This window comes from Synchiropus splendidus, chromosome 4, assembly GCF_027744825.2.
Source record: "Synchiropus splendidus isolate RoL2022-P1 chromosome 4, RoL_Sspl_1.0, whole genome shotgun sequence".
Taxonomy (NCBI): domain Eukaryota; kingdom Metazoa; phylum Chordata; class Actinopteri; order Syngnathiformes; family Callionymidae; genus Synchiropus; species Synchiropus splendidus.
In genome coordinates, this window is record NC_071337.1 from 26,360,453 (window position 1) to 26,373,539 (window position 13,087).

General features: G+C 43.2%; 2 protein-coding genes across 3 annotated transcripts in view; both read right to left on the reverse strand.

Annotated features, from left to right (window-relative positions):
- Positions 1-159: 159 nt before the first annotated feature.
- eri1 (exoribonuclease 1) lies at positions 160-4,237 on the reverse strand. The gene is made up of 7 exons (XM_053862070.1): positions 3,860-4,237; positions 3,079-3,254; positions 2,409-2,625; positions 2,252-2,335; positions 1,129-1,238; positions 933-1,047; positions 160-786 (listed from the first exon to the last, which is right to left on the reverse strand). Exons 1-7 carry the CDS (start codon positions 3,920-3,922, stop codon positions 544-546), a joined length of 1,008 nt encoding a protein of 335 aa, XP_053718045.1. The 5' UTR covers positions 3,923-4,237; the 3' UTR covers positions 160-543.
- Positions 4,238-5,296: 1,059 nt separating this feature from the next.
- Positions 5,297-13,087, reverse strand: part of tmcc3 (transmembrane and coiled-coil domain family 3) — a 42,789-nt gene continuing 34,998 nt past the window's right edge. For both annotated transcript variants that reach the window (XM_053863255.1, XM_053863256.1), the window contains exons 2-5: positions 11,714-11,878; positions 10,630-11,405; positions 9,885-10,020; positions 5,297-8,055 (exon numbers count right to left, since the gene is read on the reverse strand). In XM_053863255.1, coding sequence (XP_053719230.1) covers positions 7,750-8,055; positions 9,885-10,020; positions 10,630-11,405; positions 11,714-11,878 — 1,383 coding nt within the window. In that variant the 3' untranslated portion in view covers positions 5,297-7,749. The remainder of the gene's footprint in view (positions 8,056-9,884; positions 10,021-10,629; positions 11,406-11,713; positions 11,879-13,087) is intronic.

The window sequence follows — 13,087 nt, forward strand, 5'->3', positions numbered from 1 at the left end:
GCGAATCTGTGCCACTTTCTGTCCTTCACCATCCTCGCAGCTGTCTGCACAACGCATCACTTCACCACATTGCAGTAGGAAAGAGAACTGTTATTTTTGTGGTCAACTCCCTCAGAAAGACAGGTTCAGATCAGGTGACTTTACATTCACACACCTCGATTCAACATTCGGCAGAAAATTTATTTCTGTCAAAATAGGACAGACTCTGTGAAATAAAAACATATAAAAGATCACAGAATAGGACGTCTGTTTAAAGCACGGTATTTTGAAATGTTGAGAGGTTTGACACATGTCGTCTCCAATCCAAAAACAAGAAGATAATTTCATACAGATTTGACCGCGAGCATGTAGCACTCAAACCACAGGAGCATTTGGGCAGTTAGTTCAGGCTCCTTGATCTGTGACACCGTTGACTCCGGGCGATAAAATGAGGACATAACAGAAGGTTGGCACAAAGACAATCGTGAAAGTATTTAAAAATCCATCCAAGGATTGGGGAGGTCAAAGTGCAAACAGTATCTTTTTCTCCTGAGGATCCGGACCCTAGTCCCTGCTGCGAGGGATCCGAGGCGGGTCGGCTCCCTCTACAGGCGCAGAGCTCGGCACCGACAGCAGCTTGCCCGAGTGCATCCGCTCATTGACGCGCAGCTCGCAGCCATCCTGCAGCATCCGCACGGCGATCCTGCCGATGTTGCGCGAGTCGTCCAGGCCCGAGTGAGGTCTGCCCTCGTAGGTCAGGCCCAGGCGCTCCAGCATGCTCCTCAGGTTGGTGTGAGTTTTGGGCAGCTGGACAGTAATGAAACAGGCTTGACTATGTGTACGACAATTGTTCTGTAACCAAGTAATTGTACTGTAACCGGCATGCATTAATCATCATTCCAAAATCTACAGCCGCTCACCCTACACACTGACAGAGGCATGAAACCACAAACCTTGTAGAAGTTCCTATACGATTTGCGAATGTTGATCCACTTCTTTGCAAACTGCGGATATTTGATCCGACTGATTCGACACTGAATGTTGAGGAACTTGCTCATGTCCCAGGCTCTGAGAGGAACCATGAAAGAACGCCTCAGTTACGAACACATGAAAAAGACAAGGGCAACAAGTCCACAGGTGAAAACATACCCATCTGTCAGAAAGGCATATTTGTACTTGGTGCCCAGTTCTCGGTTCTGAAGCCACTCCACCACCCGCTGGAGGACGACTGGGAACGGATCAGCATCATCCACCATTTTCTACACAGTCACAGGAAAAACTCAGGACATGGACTCACAGAGGACAGGATTTAGACGTTTTCTGGGAACATAGCTTATGCCATACAAACTTAACTTTGGGCGGCAAAGTCTCGACATTGTGACAGGCAGCACCGTGGATTTCAAACAAGCCAATCTGTAAAAACTACTACTTGACACGAGCGGATGTTGGACACCTATAGTTTCCATCTGAGGAACATTTGTGTTTTACTTTTTAAAGTTTTGGAGTAAAAGGTTTTAAAACAGACCCCAGTCACAGAGACAGAGAGTTTTAGCTACACAGTAGGAGCAAATTAGATGGTATCAGCTTAAAAAGAATAATATTCATTCATTCTGATGGAGATTATACAGCCGGACTGAAGGTGACAGCAGCTGCTTCCAGGGGTGTAAGAGAACATTGATACGCTCAATATTAAGATGCTTGATTGAGTGATATTGTCTTGTTATTTATGTCGGCTATGTCAATATTTAATACATAAATACTTGCATATACTGCTGCATTTGTTACATGTTTAATACTGCTGCCTTCATACTGCACACTGGAGTTATTCAGATATTATTCAGATGTCAGTCCTCTGTTGGAGCGTGAAATTTAACTGAAAGCCAAAGTGACGGCGCTTCCGTTCAGTCAAAAGCTCAAATCAATAGCTCATTCACGGTCAAAACACCACGACGAAGGCAGCGTGAATGTAAAAACAAAACACAGAAATGTCAGAAGACGCGGTAGAAGCTGCAGGTGAAAAGACAGCACAAATAGTGTTGGATGCAGCGGTAGTGTTCGAATGGCAGTGAACATTCCCATCATCATTAATATTAATATTTGAATAGTTAGTTGAATTTCCCCACAGTGGGACAAATGAAGAACATCTAACAGTTCACAACAATTCACCATGGCAGACGCCCGGTAATGTCATGATATGGACATTAGATAAGTGAATTCAATTCCATTCCAAAAAATCTGGCGCCCAAAGGGTTAAGAGTTTTTACCAACTGACCTGAGTGATTCCGGTTAAACTGACGCAGAAGTCCGACAGCTGTGGGTTCAGCTCCGGTTTCACATATTCCTGAAAAGTGTCGACCTGGACAACAAAAGCAACATGAATAATCCGTGCTTGAAGTTGGATCACAGACCTCTAGAAGGTGCAGACTCACTATCTTCCGGGTGTGTGTGTCGATGAGCACCATGGGAAACTCGATGATCTCGTGCATGAAGCCGGGAGGATTCAGCTCTTCGCAGGTGGCTTCAAAGTCCACCACGCAGATGAAGTCGTAGTAGGCGTCGGCGGCTGCTCCCTCTGTTGCCGTTTGCTGCAGCTTCTGCCGCTTGTAGTGACTCTTCAGCCTCTTCTTCATCACGTCCTTCACTCCTCTACAAAGAGTTCACATTTGAGGGTCGATCATGTCAAACTTGACTGACAATACTGGATGACACGCCAGCAGCTTGGAAGATGCCATTTACACACTTGGCCACTAGGTGTCATAGTTGTCTCTATTGGGGCTTTTGATGCCACAACACATAAAAACGGTGACACTCATTCAACCTTTGCAGCTCAAAAATTGTACATGATACGTGTGTTCACAGGAAGAAATGAATATGATTCCTTTCTTTTGACTCTTGCTAGTGGTCCAAAGTGATGAAACACACACAGACAGATTATTAAAATGAATATGCAATCAACTTTAAGACATAATATAAATAGTCTAAAGTAGTTGGTTATTCCCCATAACCAGAGCTAAAAAATGTTCAAAACTCTCCATGGCTTCAATCCATACCAGTTCAGGTTTTTAAACACACTCAAGACTGCATCCGTTTCAGCTTTACCTCGTGTCCAAACTCAGTTCTGCCAACTTGGTCCGTAGCTCGTCCCTAGTCATTCTGTTGATGTGTCCATTGGCAACGGCAATTTCTTTGTAGACTGGATGACTGAAGTCCTGAATTGACTCTGATGCTGGAGAAGTTGTCTCTCCAGCGGGGCGCCATTTGACATTGGAGTCCACCTGGGAAGCAAACACGTAAAGGAAGGAAATGATCATTCCTTTCAAGGTTTCTCAGCGCTACATGTTCAGTAAACGGTGAGGGATTGGTAGCACAAACAACTTCATCCTTTGTCATTCCTACACTAAGCTATGATGCTTTACACGTTCTGGCATCTGCCACGGTCATAACCAACAACTGCTGCATGTAACGCCACAGCAGTCCCACTATCTATGACCACATCAATTCCTTCTGCACGTCTTTTGGATGATTCTGACCCAGGAACAGGCGCACAACCCATTAAATATTCAACACAATTCTACAGCTAACGCAGTATTAATCCTCCACCCTAATTCAGGAGCTGATAAGAGCCGGAAAACGGATCTGAAACAGTCACTGTGTAAAAGGTTCAGCTTTGATGATCACAATACACGTCTGGCGCCATACACATTGGTGGCTTGAGAGTTTATGCCGGGCATCAAACTTGTCATTTCTGTTTTATTACCTTCCAAACTAGGTTATATCCGAGCAAGATTCTAGTTGACACGGATTTTCACATTTCGGTTCGATGGCTCAAGCCACACTTCGCAGAAAGACACCACAAATGAAGCTAAGTGCTAAAACCTACCCTTTTCTCTTCGTTCTCAGACATCTTGACGTTGACGTCCTTATTCTCCTTCTGCTCACTCATCTGGATGTGGAGTGGAAGACGATAAGCGAAACAAACGTACGACAGAAAGACTGTAAAAAGGACTATTTCCAGACTTGGCTTCAACGCAACGTCGCTGTTTACTAGTTAGCGCGGGTTAGCACATGCTAACGGACCTTGGCGGCTTTTCTGCTTCCAGGAAACGCGTGAAACGAAAAAACAATGGGACTCAGCGTTACAACCACAACAAAACACGTAAAAAAACAAGTTCATAGGACGAAATACACACGAGGATGAAAATGTCAACGTGAGCACCGCAATAAAAATAAGAGTTTAAAAAATTGTGAGCAACTTCCGACCATGCGCAAAGCCAAGCACAACTGAAAGCAACTGGATTGCGTAGCGCTCCCGAGCGGTTTGGATGACTCAAAGCAGGACACTTAATATATTTTTGAAAGGATTATGAACATAAAGCGGTCGTCTTAAATGTTCAGGTGTTATTAAAATCGCGGATGTTTAGATGGCTTGCTTATAAAAGAGTTGGTAGTGACAAGAAGTCATTCATTCCTTATTTGATCGATCGTCATAAATGACCCAAGAGCGAGATGTTTCACACTGTAGGTGTAAAACTAAACAACAACATGAATGATGCTGCTGTCTTCAAGTGACTAAGGGTCTAACTCTTACAAGCACCAGATACAGTACTATATTGGTTGATGTGTTTCATGACTTCTACCAGCAGGGAGCGCTATTGCCTACCTGGGCTTCATTGACGTGGCCCGGCAGCGTCATGGTGACTTAGATATGGTCAGATATCTCTGGCAGCGACACAGACTGGAAGACTCGAGTGCTTGAATCACAAATTTGTGAGTCCTCCGACACCTAGAAAATAAAATGAAGCTCAAAGGTCAAATATCAATATCAAATATGTCCTGCTCATTGTCGAAATTGATTTCAAATGTATGCATTTATCTTCCGTCTTCCAATATATATTGATCTCAGATAGTAGATTCAGAAGACAAGCTAAAATACTCTTCAGGTCTACAACAAAGAAATGTGTGAATAAGCACTAACTCTATATTAATATCACAAAAGCTCACAGCTGTAGTGTAAAGGCTATATAGCTATACACAAAACAACATGCCGTGTTATGTTATTCTAGCTCTGATGGCCTGAACTCACAGAAGAAAGAAATCTTCCATATTGTTATTTAATTTACAAATAGAATGGACCACGTATGATGAGAATGTGTGAAAAATACCTAAACATAAATAATGAATTCATCAATGTGGTGTGAAGTTATAAAAGCTACATTCTAAAAACTAAGGTGCATCACAAATCCCTGATGCAAGGGAGAAGCACACAGGCTTCAGAAAGATGACAGATGTACAGTATGGAAACAAGGACTCACACGACTTTTACAAAACCAAGTTTATTTTCTCATTTTACCAAAATCATTAAGAAACAAAAGCAGACGTGTGTTGAGACAGAGACCAGAGCTCTAATCACAAAGAGATCTTCAGATACAGATAATGTTTGGAAGAAAAACAGACAGCCATGTCACACCAAACAGGCCACGCAGGTCATAACAACTGATGATGTTCTTCTTCTTCAGACAAACAAAAGCAGACAGAAGACTTGAAAGGCATCAGTCTCACTTTGTCACAGTGATTCACGTCCAGCTACATTGCCCCCTGCCCTTGATCCTGATGAATAACGCTACCTTCATGTCGGATGGGTCACGATCCCGCTCAGGGTGATTCCAGCGAGTGCAGCCCAGTGATCGAGGACCCAAACTGAAAACAGCTTGCTTAGCGATAAAAGGACACTTTGAAAGAAGAACACCATCTATCTTGTTCATGAGTTGATGATGAGTTTACAACTGCGGTCGCACTCTTCTTATTTCCCACTGGACCTGAACGCAGCTTTTCTTCTGTTGAGCTCATAAAAAAATCCATTCAGGGATTCAAGTTTGGGTCCTGTCACGGTCTGAAGCTTAGACACAAGATGCACACAACACTGCAGACAGTTGGTGAGCCTCAGAGGAGGAAACAGTTACATTTAGTCTGAGATTGACTGGACTGAGAAGACAGCAAAGACTCTGAGGCTACAGCTCTAATATCCAGGATGCATAACTTATAATAATTTCATGAATCAGAGGTATGACGTCATTATTATGATACACTGACAACATGTAAAGATTTTTCTGTGGTTGGCAGATGTCAATAAATGTGTACTGTACATCCCGTTTCCGCAGTAAGTATTTCAGAATAAGAGTTTGTAAACAGTATTGATCATCTTTCTGGAGTACAAAGCAAGATGAGTTACACTGGGATTGAGGTCAAATCATGTTTTCTTTGGAATCACTCGATGTTAGGGATTCAACTTCTCCCACATCCTTCCAAGCAAGTGCACCTACACGTCAGCAACAAAGTGAATTCATGAGCAGCTTGTGTCAACACGTCCTGCTGAGCCATATGAGCAGTGACTCTCTTCAATATATTACATGAATAACGTGACATCACAGTGGGGCTCTGTAATGCCCCCGAGTGGAAACTCTTGTACACTCAGAAAACTAGATTTTAAAAAAAGACTGACCTGTCTTAGATCCACAGGACAAAAGGTAGTCACTGGAAACGTGACTCCGCTGTTGACGTGAGAATTTATTGAGGGAGGCAAGTCTGTCAGCACTTGCTTTTCAACGTAGCTTGTTGCCATGACTTTTAGCTAAAGTAGACAACTTGTTTCATAATGCACTGCAACAGTAGAAGCCCCAATAACTGTTAAACAGATGTGTCTGCTATGATTGTATGACGAAGCAATGTGTTAGAATCTTCAGTGACACAGCAGCTAACAGCAGAGGCGGGCTGAAGTTTCCCTCCTGACCAATCACAGGAGAGTGGGCGTGGCAGGGGAGAATGAGATTTGAACCAGCGAAACAAAGCGTTTTCGAATGTAAATGATTGAAATGGAGAGTTTTGTGCAAACAGATACATCCTGATGTGTTCAACGGGGCTCCAATATCATTTTAAGACACTCGAATCTCAGTACATTAGTTGCTCTTCACGATAAAAATCAAGAACTGATTCCGTTTTGGCGCCGTCTGGAATTGACTTCAACACACACATCCAACCGACAGCTGTGGAGGGATTGCAGTGCAAGGTATTGTAACCTACCAGACTTGGATACATTTCAGGACCCAGCTACTTTAAACTACAACCCAGTTGTAGCTGCACTTAGCTTCAACTCTGTTAGAGGGAAGGATGCAATTACAGTTAGACTTTTATCTACTGAACAAATAACTCTATTTCCCAAAAGTCAAAGAAGTGTCTTCTTGAAACATCGTAGACACACACTGAAGCAAGCGAATGGAAACACACTCTGAGACATGCATGCACGACGACGTTGTCACACTTGAGACAAACACCAAGAATCAAAAACATACGAGTCCAAGTGAAGCTTCAGGTGTCACAGCAGCTTGTTGTTTGAGGAGAACTGCACTGTGTGGATGCTATATTTAGTGTGTGAACATGTGTGTGTGCGGTCTGACAGTCTCACCTCTATTTATTTATTTCCAGAAGTCATCTATGTGGCCAATTAAAGACCAGCCATCTATTTCTGGACTCCAGTGTTCAGAGACCAGAACATTCTGGTGTCAGACTCGACCCAACTCAGCCGAGTGTTATTTGGTCACATAGGTTTCGACACTACAGTAGCTTATTGTCATAAATGTGTCGAGTACTTCCAGAGTTTGAATGTAGTGGACATACAGGTCCATGGATCAGGTCGTAGGTCGTCTTGGACCTGGTGTAAGGCTAACTGTTAACTCTCACATGGCAGAGGAGAGTGGACCTAAAGCTGAGTCCCGGTCACTGAGGGAGCAGCAACTGTTCCAACGCACACTGCAAATGTTCCCAGTTCTTCCACAGCAGCGCTAGCACGGACACTCCCACACATGTGAGCGCCAAGTGGAGGCGACTCCGCAGCAGCGGGGCCGTGAACTTGGCCGCCGTAGACACGCACACTAAGATCACCGTGACGATGGCCAGCATGATGTTGATGCACTTGCCCAGGATCACCTTGGCGTCCGTGTTCTCCAGCTGGATGGTCTGCTGCTGCTGCTGCTGCTGGAGCTCCAGTTTGGACACTCGGGTCTGGCAGGCCTCCAGAACCTCCTAGAAAACGAAAACACACACCAGGAGTGACTCACTACAGACATTATGTGACTGTTTTATGAATTAAAAATTAATCCTCAGTCACGCTCACCAGAGAAGAAGCCAAGAGTCTTTTCTCTCTCTAAACCAGTGCATTTTTCAGACGTCAGCACACATGATCCTGACACATGAATAACCCAGCTAAAATGCTGTATAAGAATAAACTACATACAATAATAAAGTGGATAACAGAGAACGATGCAAGGTGGCATTTTAAGCACAACAGAGCAGATCCAGGTACTCTGGGAAAGGCAAGCTAAAATATGAACAGAAAGAAATTTTGTTAATTTTTTTTCTTTATTTCCCGTGTTTAAATCCTGCTCTCATCAGTATTAGAATTCTTAAATTGTAATTGTTGTTCCCTTGTCACTGGAAAGCATTTAGGTCAACGCAATGTTGTGTCAGATGAATAAACTTCACTTTGATGTTGACTTGGTTGGATTCAATAAAAAAAAAATAATTTAGTTAATTAGAGAATTTGTGATTAATTAATCTCAATTAGTTTCATGCTTTAAGAATATTTGCCACAAGAAGCCACATTTTTCAGTTTGAATGAATTTGGTATTTTACTGAATCAAAAGATGGACCTATCCATACATTTAAACAACAAAATATTGTTTATTTTGCATCAGTTTGACAATAGCACAATAAATCACGATGGTGGCTATATTCAAGTTTTTATATCACCTTATTTAAACTAAAGCTCTTTTAATGTCTTGAAAATATGTGTATAAGAATTTCAATGTTATAAGAATTTCAAGTACATTCAGAGTAGTGGAAACCCTGGACATTGTGTAGCGAACAACATCCCTGAACAAAAGCAAACAGATGCTTTTGTTTGTTTTTGTTCAGGGTTTGTTGTTGTTGTTATCATCCTAGCTGCCACGTGCCTTTGTGCATCAGTGTGATCAGTGGAGCAGCAACTCCTACACTTACAAAGGTTCCCTGTTGTCTGGAGAGCAAACAATTAAATTAAATTAAATTAAATTAAATTAAATTAAATTATTTGTTGTTGTAATTAATTAATTGTAATTATGTTGTAATTAATTATTCATAGTTATCTTGTTAAAGTCCCACCACTAATATAAAGTAAAAAGCAAAATAAAGATCAGAGTTTTTCTTAAAAAAGAAGGAAAAAGAATCAGTCCAAGCACTAAAACATTATGAATTAAGGTTCTCTTTCCTTTGAGCTGAAACATAACTGCTGCGTTGAGTTAATGACAAAATAATAAAGAAAAACGATTTGGTGCTGGAAATAAACAAGGTGATTTATAAATGTCAAAAATGTGTCTATTATTGATCGCAAACTAGCTTGTGGGCCTGTGGTGAGAACACTAGCTTCTGCCTGCAGAGCAGGGTTTGTTTCATGAAATAAAATGAATGAATATTTCTTGTAAATTAATCAATTTCTATTCTTTGCTGCACTTATAATCTTGTCAGGTCAGCAGTGCAGATCACAGAGCTTGATCCAGGCATGGCATTGGCCTCAACTAACTCCAGAATCATCTCAGACTAGTGGCGGCACAGATCCCTCAGCACTCATTAACAAAGCAGAATTGTGAAGATGGTCTCCTGAGCTGGTTTCAAGTGGACTGTCAACAACTCAGCAACGTCTTACACTTGTTCAGCAGACGCTGTTATCTGCTCTCTAATTTGCTCACATACTCAGCGGCGGATCGAGGGAATTATATATCCATTAGGACCCACAAAAACGTCCCTAAACGCCTGGTGAAACCCAAAAATATGTTTTGAAAATGTATGCAACAATAAGGCTAAACCTCAGTGTGTACCTGAATGTCTCTGGCTCTCTCATAGGCCTGATAGGCCACTTTCTCCTCGATGCTGGCCAGCTCCTGCTTCAGATTACTGGTCTCATGCTGGTGCAGCTCTGTCAGGTCATTTAACTGGTCCTCCAGCCGCTCATACCTGACGCAGGCACACACACGCACACGTTTACAAGAGACTGAGGAGGCGAGTGAAGGAGAGCAGGAGAAACAATGCATAATTGATAGCATGTGTGGGCGAGTTACAGACCAACAGTTAAAAAACATCTGCCCTCGGTCCACTTGGCAACAGTCTGTGTTTCTGCATCCAGCTATTTTTAGTTCACTTACTCTTCAAACTCGCACCTGGATCTTGGTGAAAAGCTTAGACAGAATGACATTCGTATTTCACTCAGTGATGACGTTCAGATGAGTCAGATCACAAAGCCAGACTCATTATTGACTTGACTAAAACTGAACAAAGCAGGAGATAACACAAGCAAATAGCACGTAACTTGAGCTCCATTCATCTACCTGAAGGCACAGATGCATCACCGTCACTGTTTTCTATTCTCTCGGGTTCATGAATATTTAAATGGCCTCTTCAGAGTTTAAAACATATGACCTGAGACAGAAAGGTCATCTGATGTGCTCAGCCAGCAGTGCTGCCGTTATCTCAGGATTGTTTGGGTGAAGCAGATCAAGGTCAGGCGTGGAAAGCTAGGACACTAGCATGTATGAAGTGTGGGGTGCGCTGGACCACTTGACTCACCTGTATCGCTCCTCTTGCATCACCTGCGTGAAGTAGCCATAGTCCCGTTTGAACTGCGTGTTGAGCGCCTCCATGTCCTCTGCCAGCTGCGTCTGAGCCTCCCGGATCTCCCGCACCATTTCCAGTACTTCGCCCAGTCGGCTGTTAGAGTCCGACCTTCCTGGACCGCCCGAGCCTACCCCCGAGCCCTCCGCCGGATTTCCATTAGAGTCTGCAGACGCAGACGTTCCAGTGGAGCACTCGTCATCGCTGTGGTACTTGGATGTCTTGGCGACAGTGTTGGCACTGCCGCTCAGTCCCCTGGCTCCGCCATCCACCTGCAGCCCAGAGTGAGCCTCCACACTCTTGTAGTGGGCGATGTTATCTGCGCTGCCAAACTTGTTTCTGATAAGATTCGCAAACTCGCGAGGCTTGTTGAAGAAAAATGGCGGTGAAAGCGAAACCCCCGGCCCAATTGTCTTTACTTTGTCCAGGGCCGGGTGGCGCCCCGTAGCGCTGACGTCCTTCAGGCTACCCTCTTTGCTATGAGTCCCCGACTCCTTAGCGCCGTCCTTGTGGCTGTGTTTGCCGTTAGTCTCGCTGTCTTTCATGCGGCGGTGGTACTGCTCCAGCTTCCTCTGCAGACGGGCGATGGAGTGCGCCGACTTCTGGTTCTTCTTCTCAAAGACCTGGCGAATTCGTGCCACCTGCTGCTTGTCTGCATTGTTCACCAGCTTCAGGTACTCTGCCACGTTCTGGTCGCGAGCCGTCTGCTCCACCTTGATCTGCTCCGTCACCTGAGTATAAACACAAGTGAGACTATTGAAATTCACTTTCTTTTAAAATTGACTTTATTGCTATTGCTTCTTGTCATTTCTTTATTACAAAACAATATAAATATTGTCAAATATATATATGCTTTTTTGGGGCATAAACCGTAAAACTAGAAAACTAGAATTTCATAACAGAAAAGAGCATAATCCTTCAAAATGCTGTATTGTTGTTTACGTTCATTTTTGGGACAATTCTGAGGTCTGAGTACAATCGAACCAAAAGATGTCAAATTAACCATCGCTGAACATCAAGCTGTCTTTTGGTGTCCCACCTTGAGGATCTTCTGCTGCAGAGTGTCGATGCCAAGTGCTCCCTTGGTGAAATCCAGGCCCACTCCATCCACGCCGACACTGTCCACCACGTCCAGGTTGGACTCAGAGCCACCACGACGGATGGGCACCGGGATGCTGAGGACATCACAGCCACTGCGGTCTGCCTGATGATACATGTAAATGTGAACACAACTCATTCACAACTCACTCAACACATTTTCAACAGTCACCAACCGAAAAAAGCGGAAAGCGTGTAATTTTGATCCAATCTCTGTTCATCGGAATTTCCACAACATATCTATCGACATGAGATCTAGCAGCAATCAGATTACTCAGGCGACCGCTGGGAAATCTGAAGCGCCGCCTGAGTCACACTGGTAAAAAATCTGATTAAGTTGACGCTTCAGTTCAATATTTATACCAGCAAATTTCTCAGAGGACTTCACGGTTCTGCTGCAATAAACGCTTCACTGTTTAATAATAGTGTGCTCTGCTTCAGTTCATTGAACCACTTCATAACAGAAGTGACTGCAAACACCAATAGCAGTGACATACAGTTGAAGTGATTCTAACATGCAGCGTCTTACTTTTGAAAAAGTTGTTTGACTAGCAACTACTTGTTCCACGTCAGCCAGTAGCTGTGAAGCCACACACTGATATCCTAGATTTACTCTGCTCCTTTACCATTTGACTCTAGCATGGCACATCTTATATAAAGTACAGGTCTTGTCTTGTCTATCTTTGAATGCCACTTATTGCTCCAGATTTGAGCATTGTAGTGGTTAACTGACACCGACGTTCCAACCCCGGCTTGAACCCTCACATATTGAACACTTCACTATCTAAAAAAAACTCCACCAATCCAAGTATTATGTATTCATTCAAGTATCATTATAGCACTATGGACCTTCATCTGACATCTGGAATTGTTTTCGCATCATCGCAACTTCATTTGTAATTTGGTGCGAACATGCAGAACAAACCGATAAAATAATCTTTGGCAGAAAGTGAAAAGGTCTCTGTCTTTTCTTCCCAATGGCAGCACAGACGTGAGCCTTCAGCCGCTCTTATCATTTTCATGTCCCTACTCTGCGGCACTCCATGTTCCTTCTCCTCTCTAATCCTGTCTAACAACCTACAGAGCCACATGCACATTTTTCATGGTGTAAGATTAACAGGTAGCAGAACCAAAATGATGCAACAACATGACGTGATCAGAAAAAAAGATGAAATAGAAGTAGAGATCAGAGAACATGATCATTATCATTCAGTTCATATCTGCCATATGATTGCATCAAAGTTTGGTCATGGTTTGAATGACCTGTATCTCCATCATGAAGAGATTTAAAAACCTCTGTAGAGATGAGGAAGCA

Coding starts and splice junctions, on each gene's coding strand:
- eri1 (XM_053862070.1), bottom strand. CDS start 3,922: ATGAGTGAGCAGAAGGAGAATAAGGACGTCAACGTCAAGATGTCTGAG. Junction 1,239..2,251: donor GTTTAACCGGAATCACTCAG/GTCAGTTGGTAA, acceptor GTGACTGTGTAG/AAAATGGTGGATGATGCTGA. Junction 787..932: donor CGTATAGGAACTTCTACAAG/GTTTGTGGTTTC, acceptor ATTACTGTCCAG/CTGCCCAAAACTCACACCAA.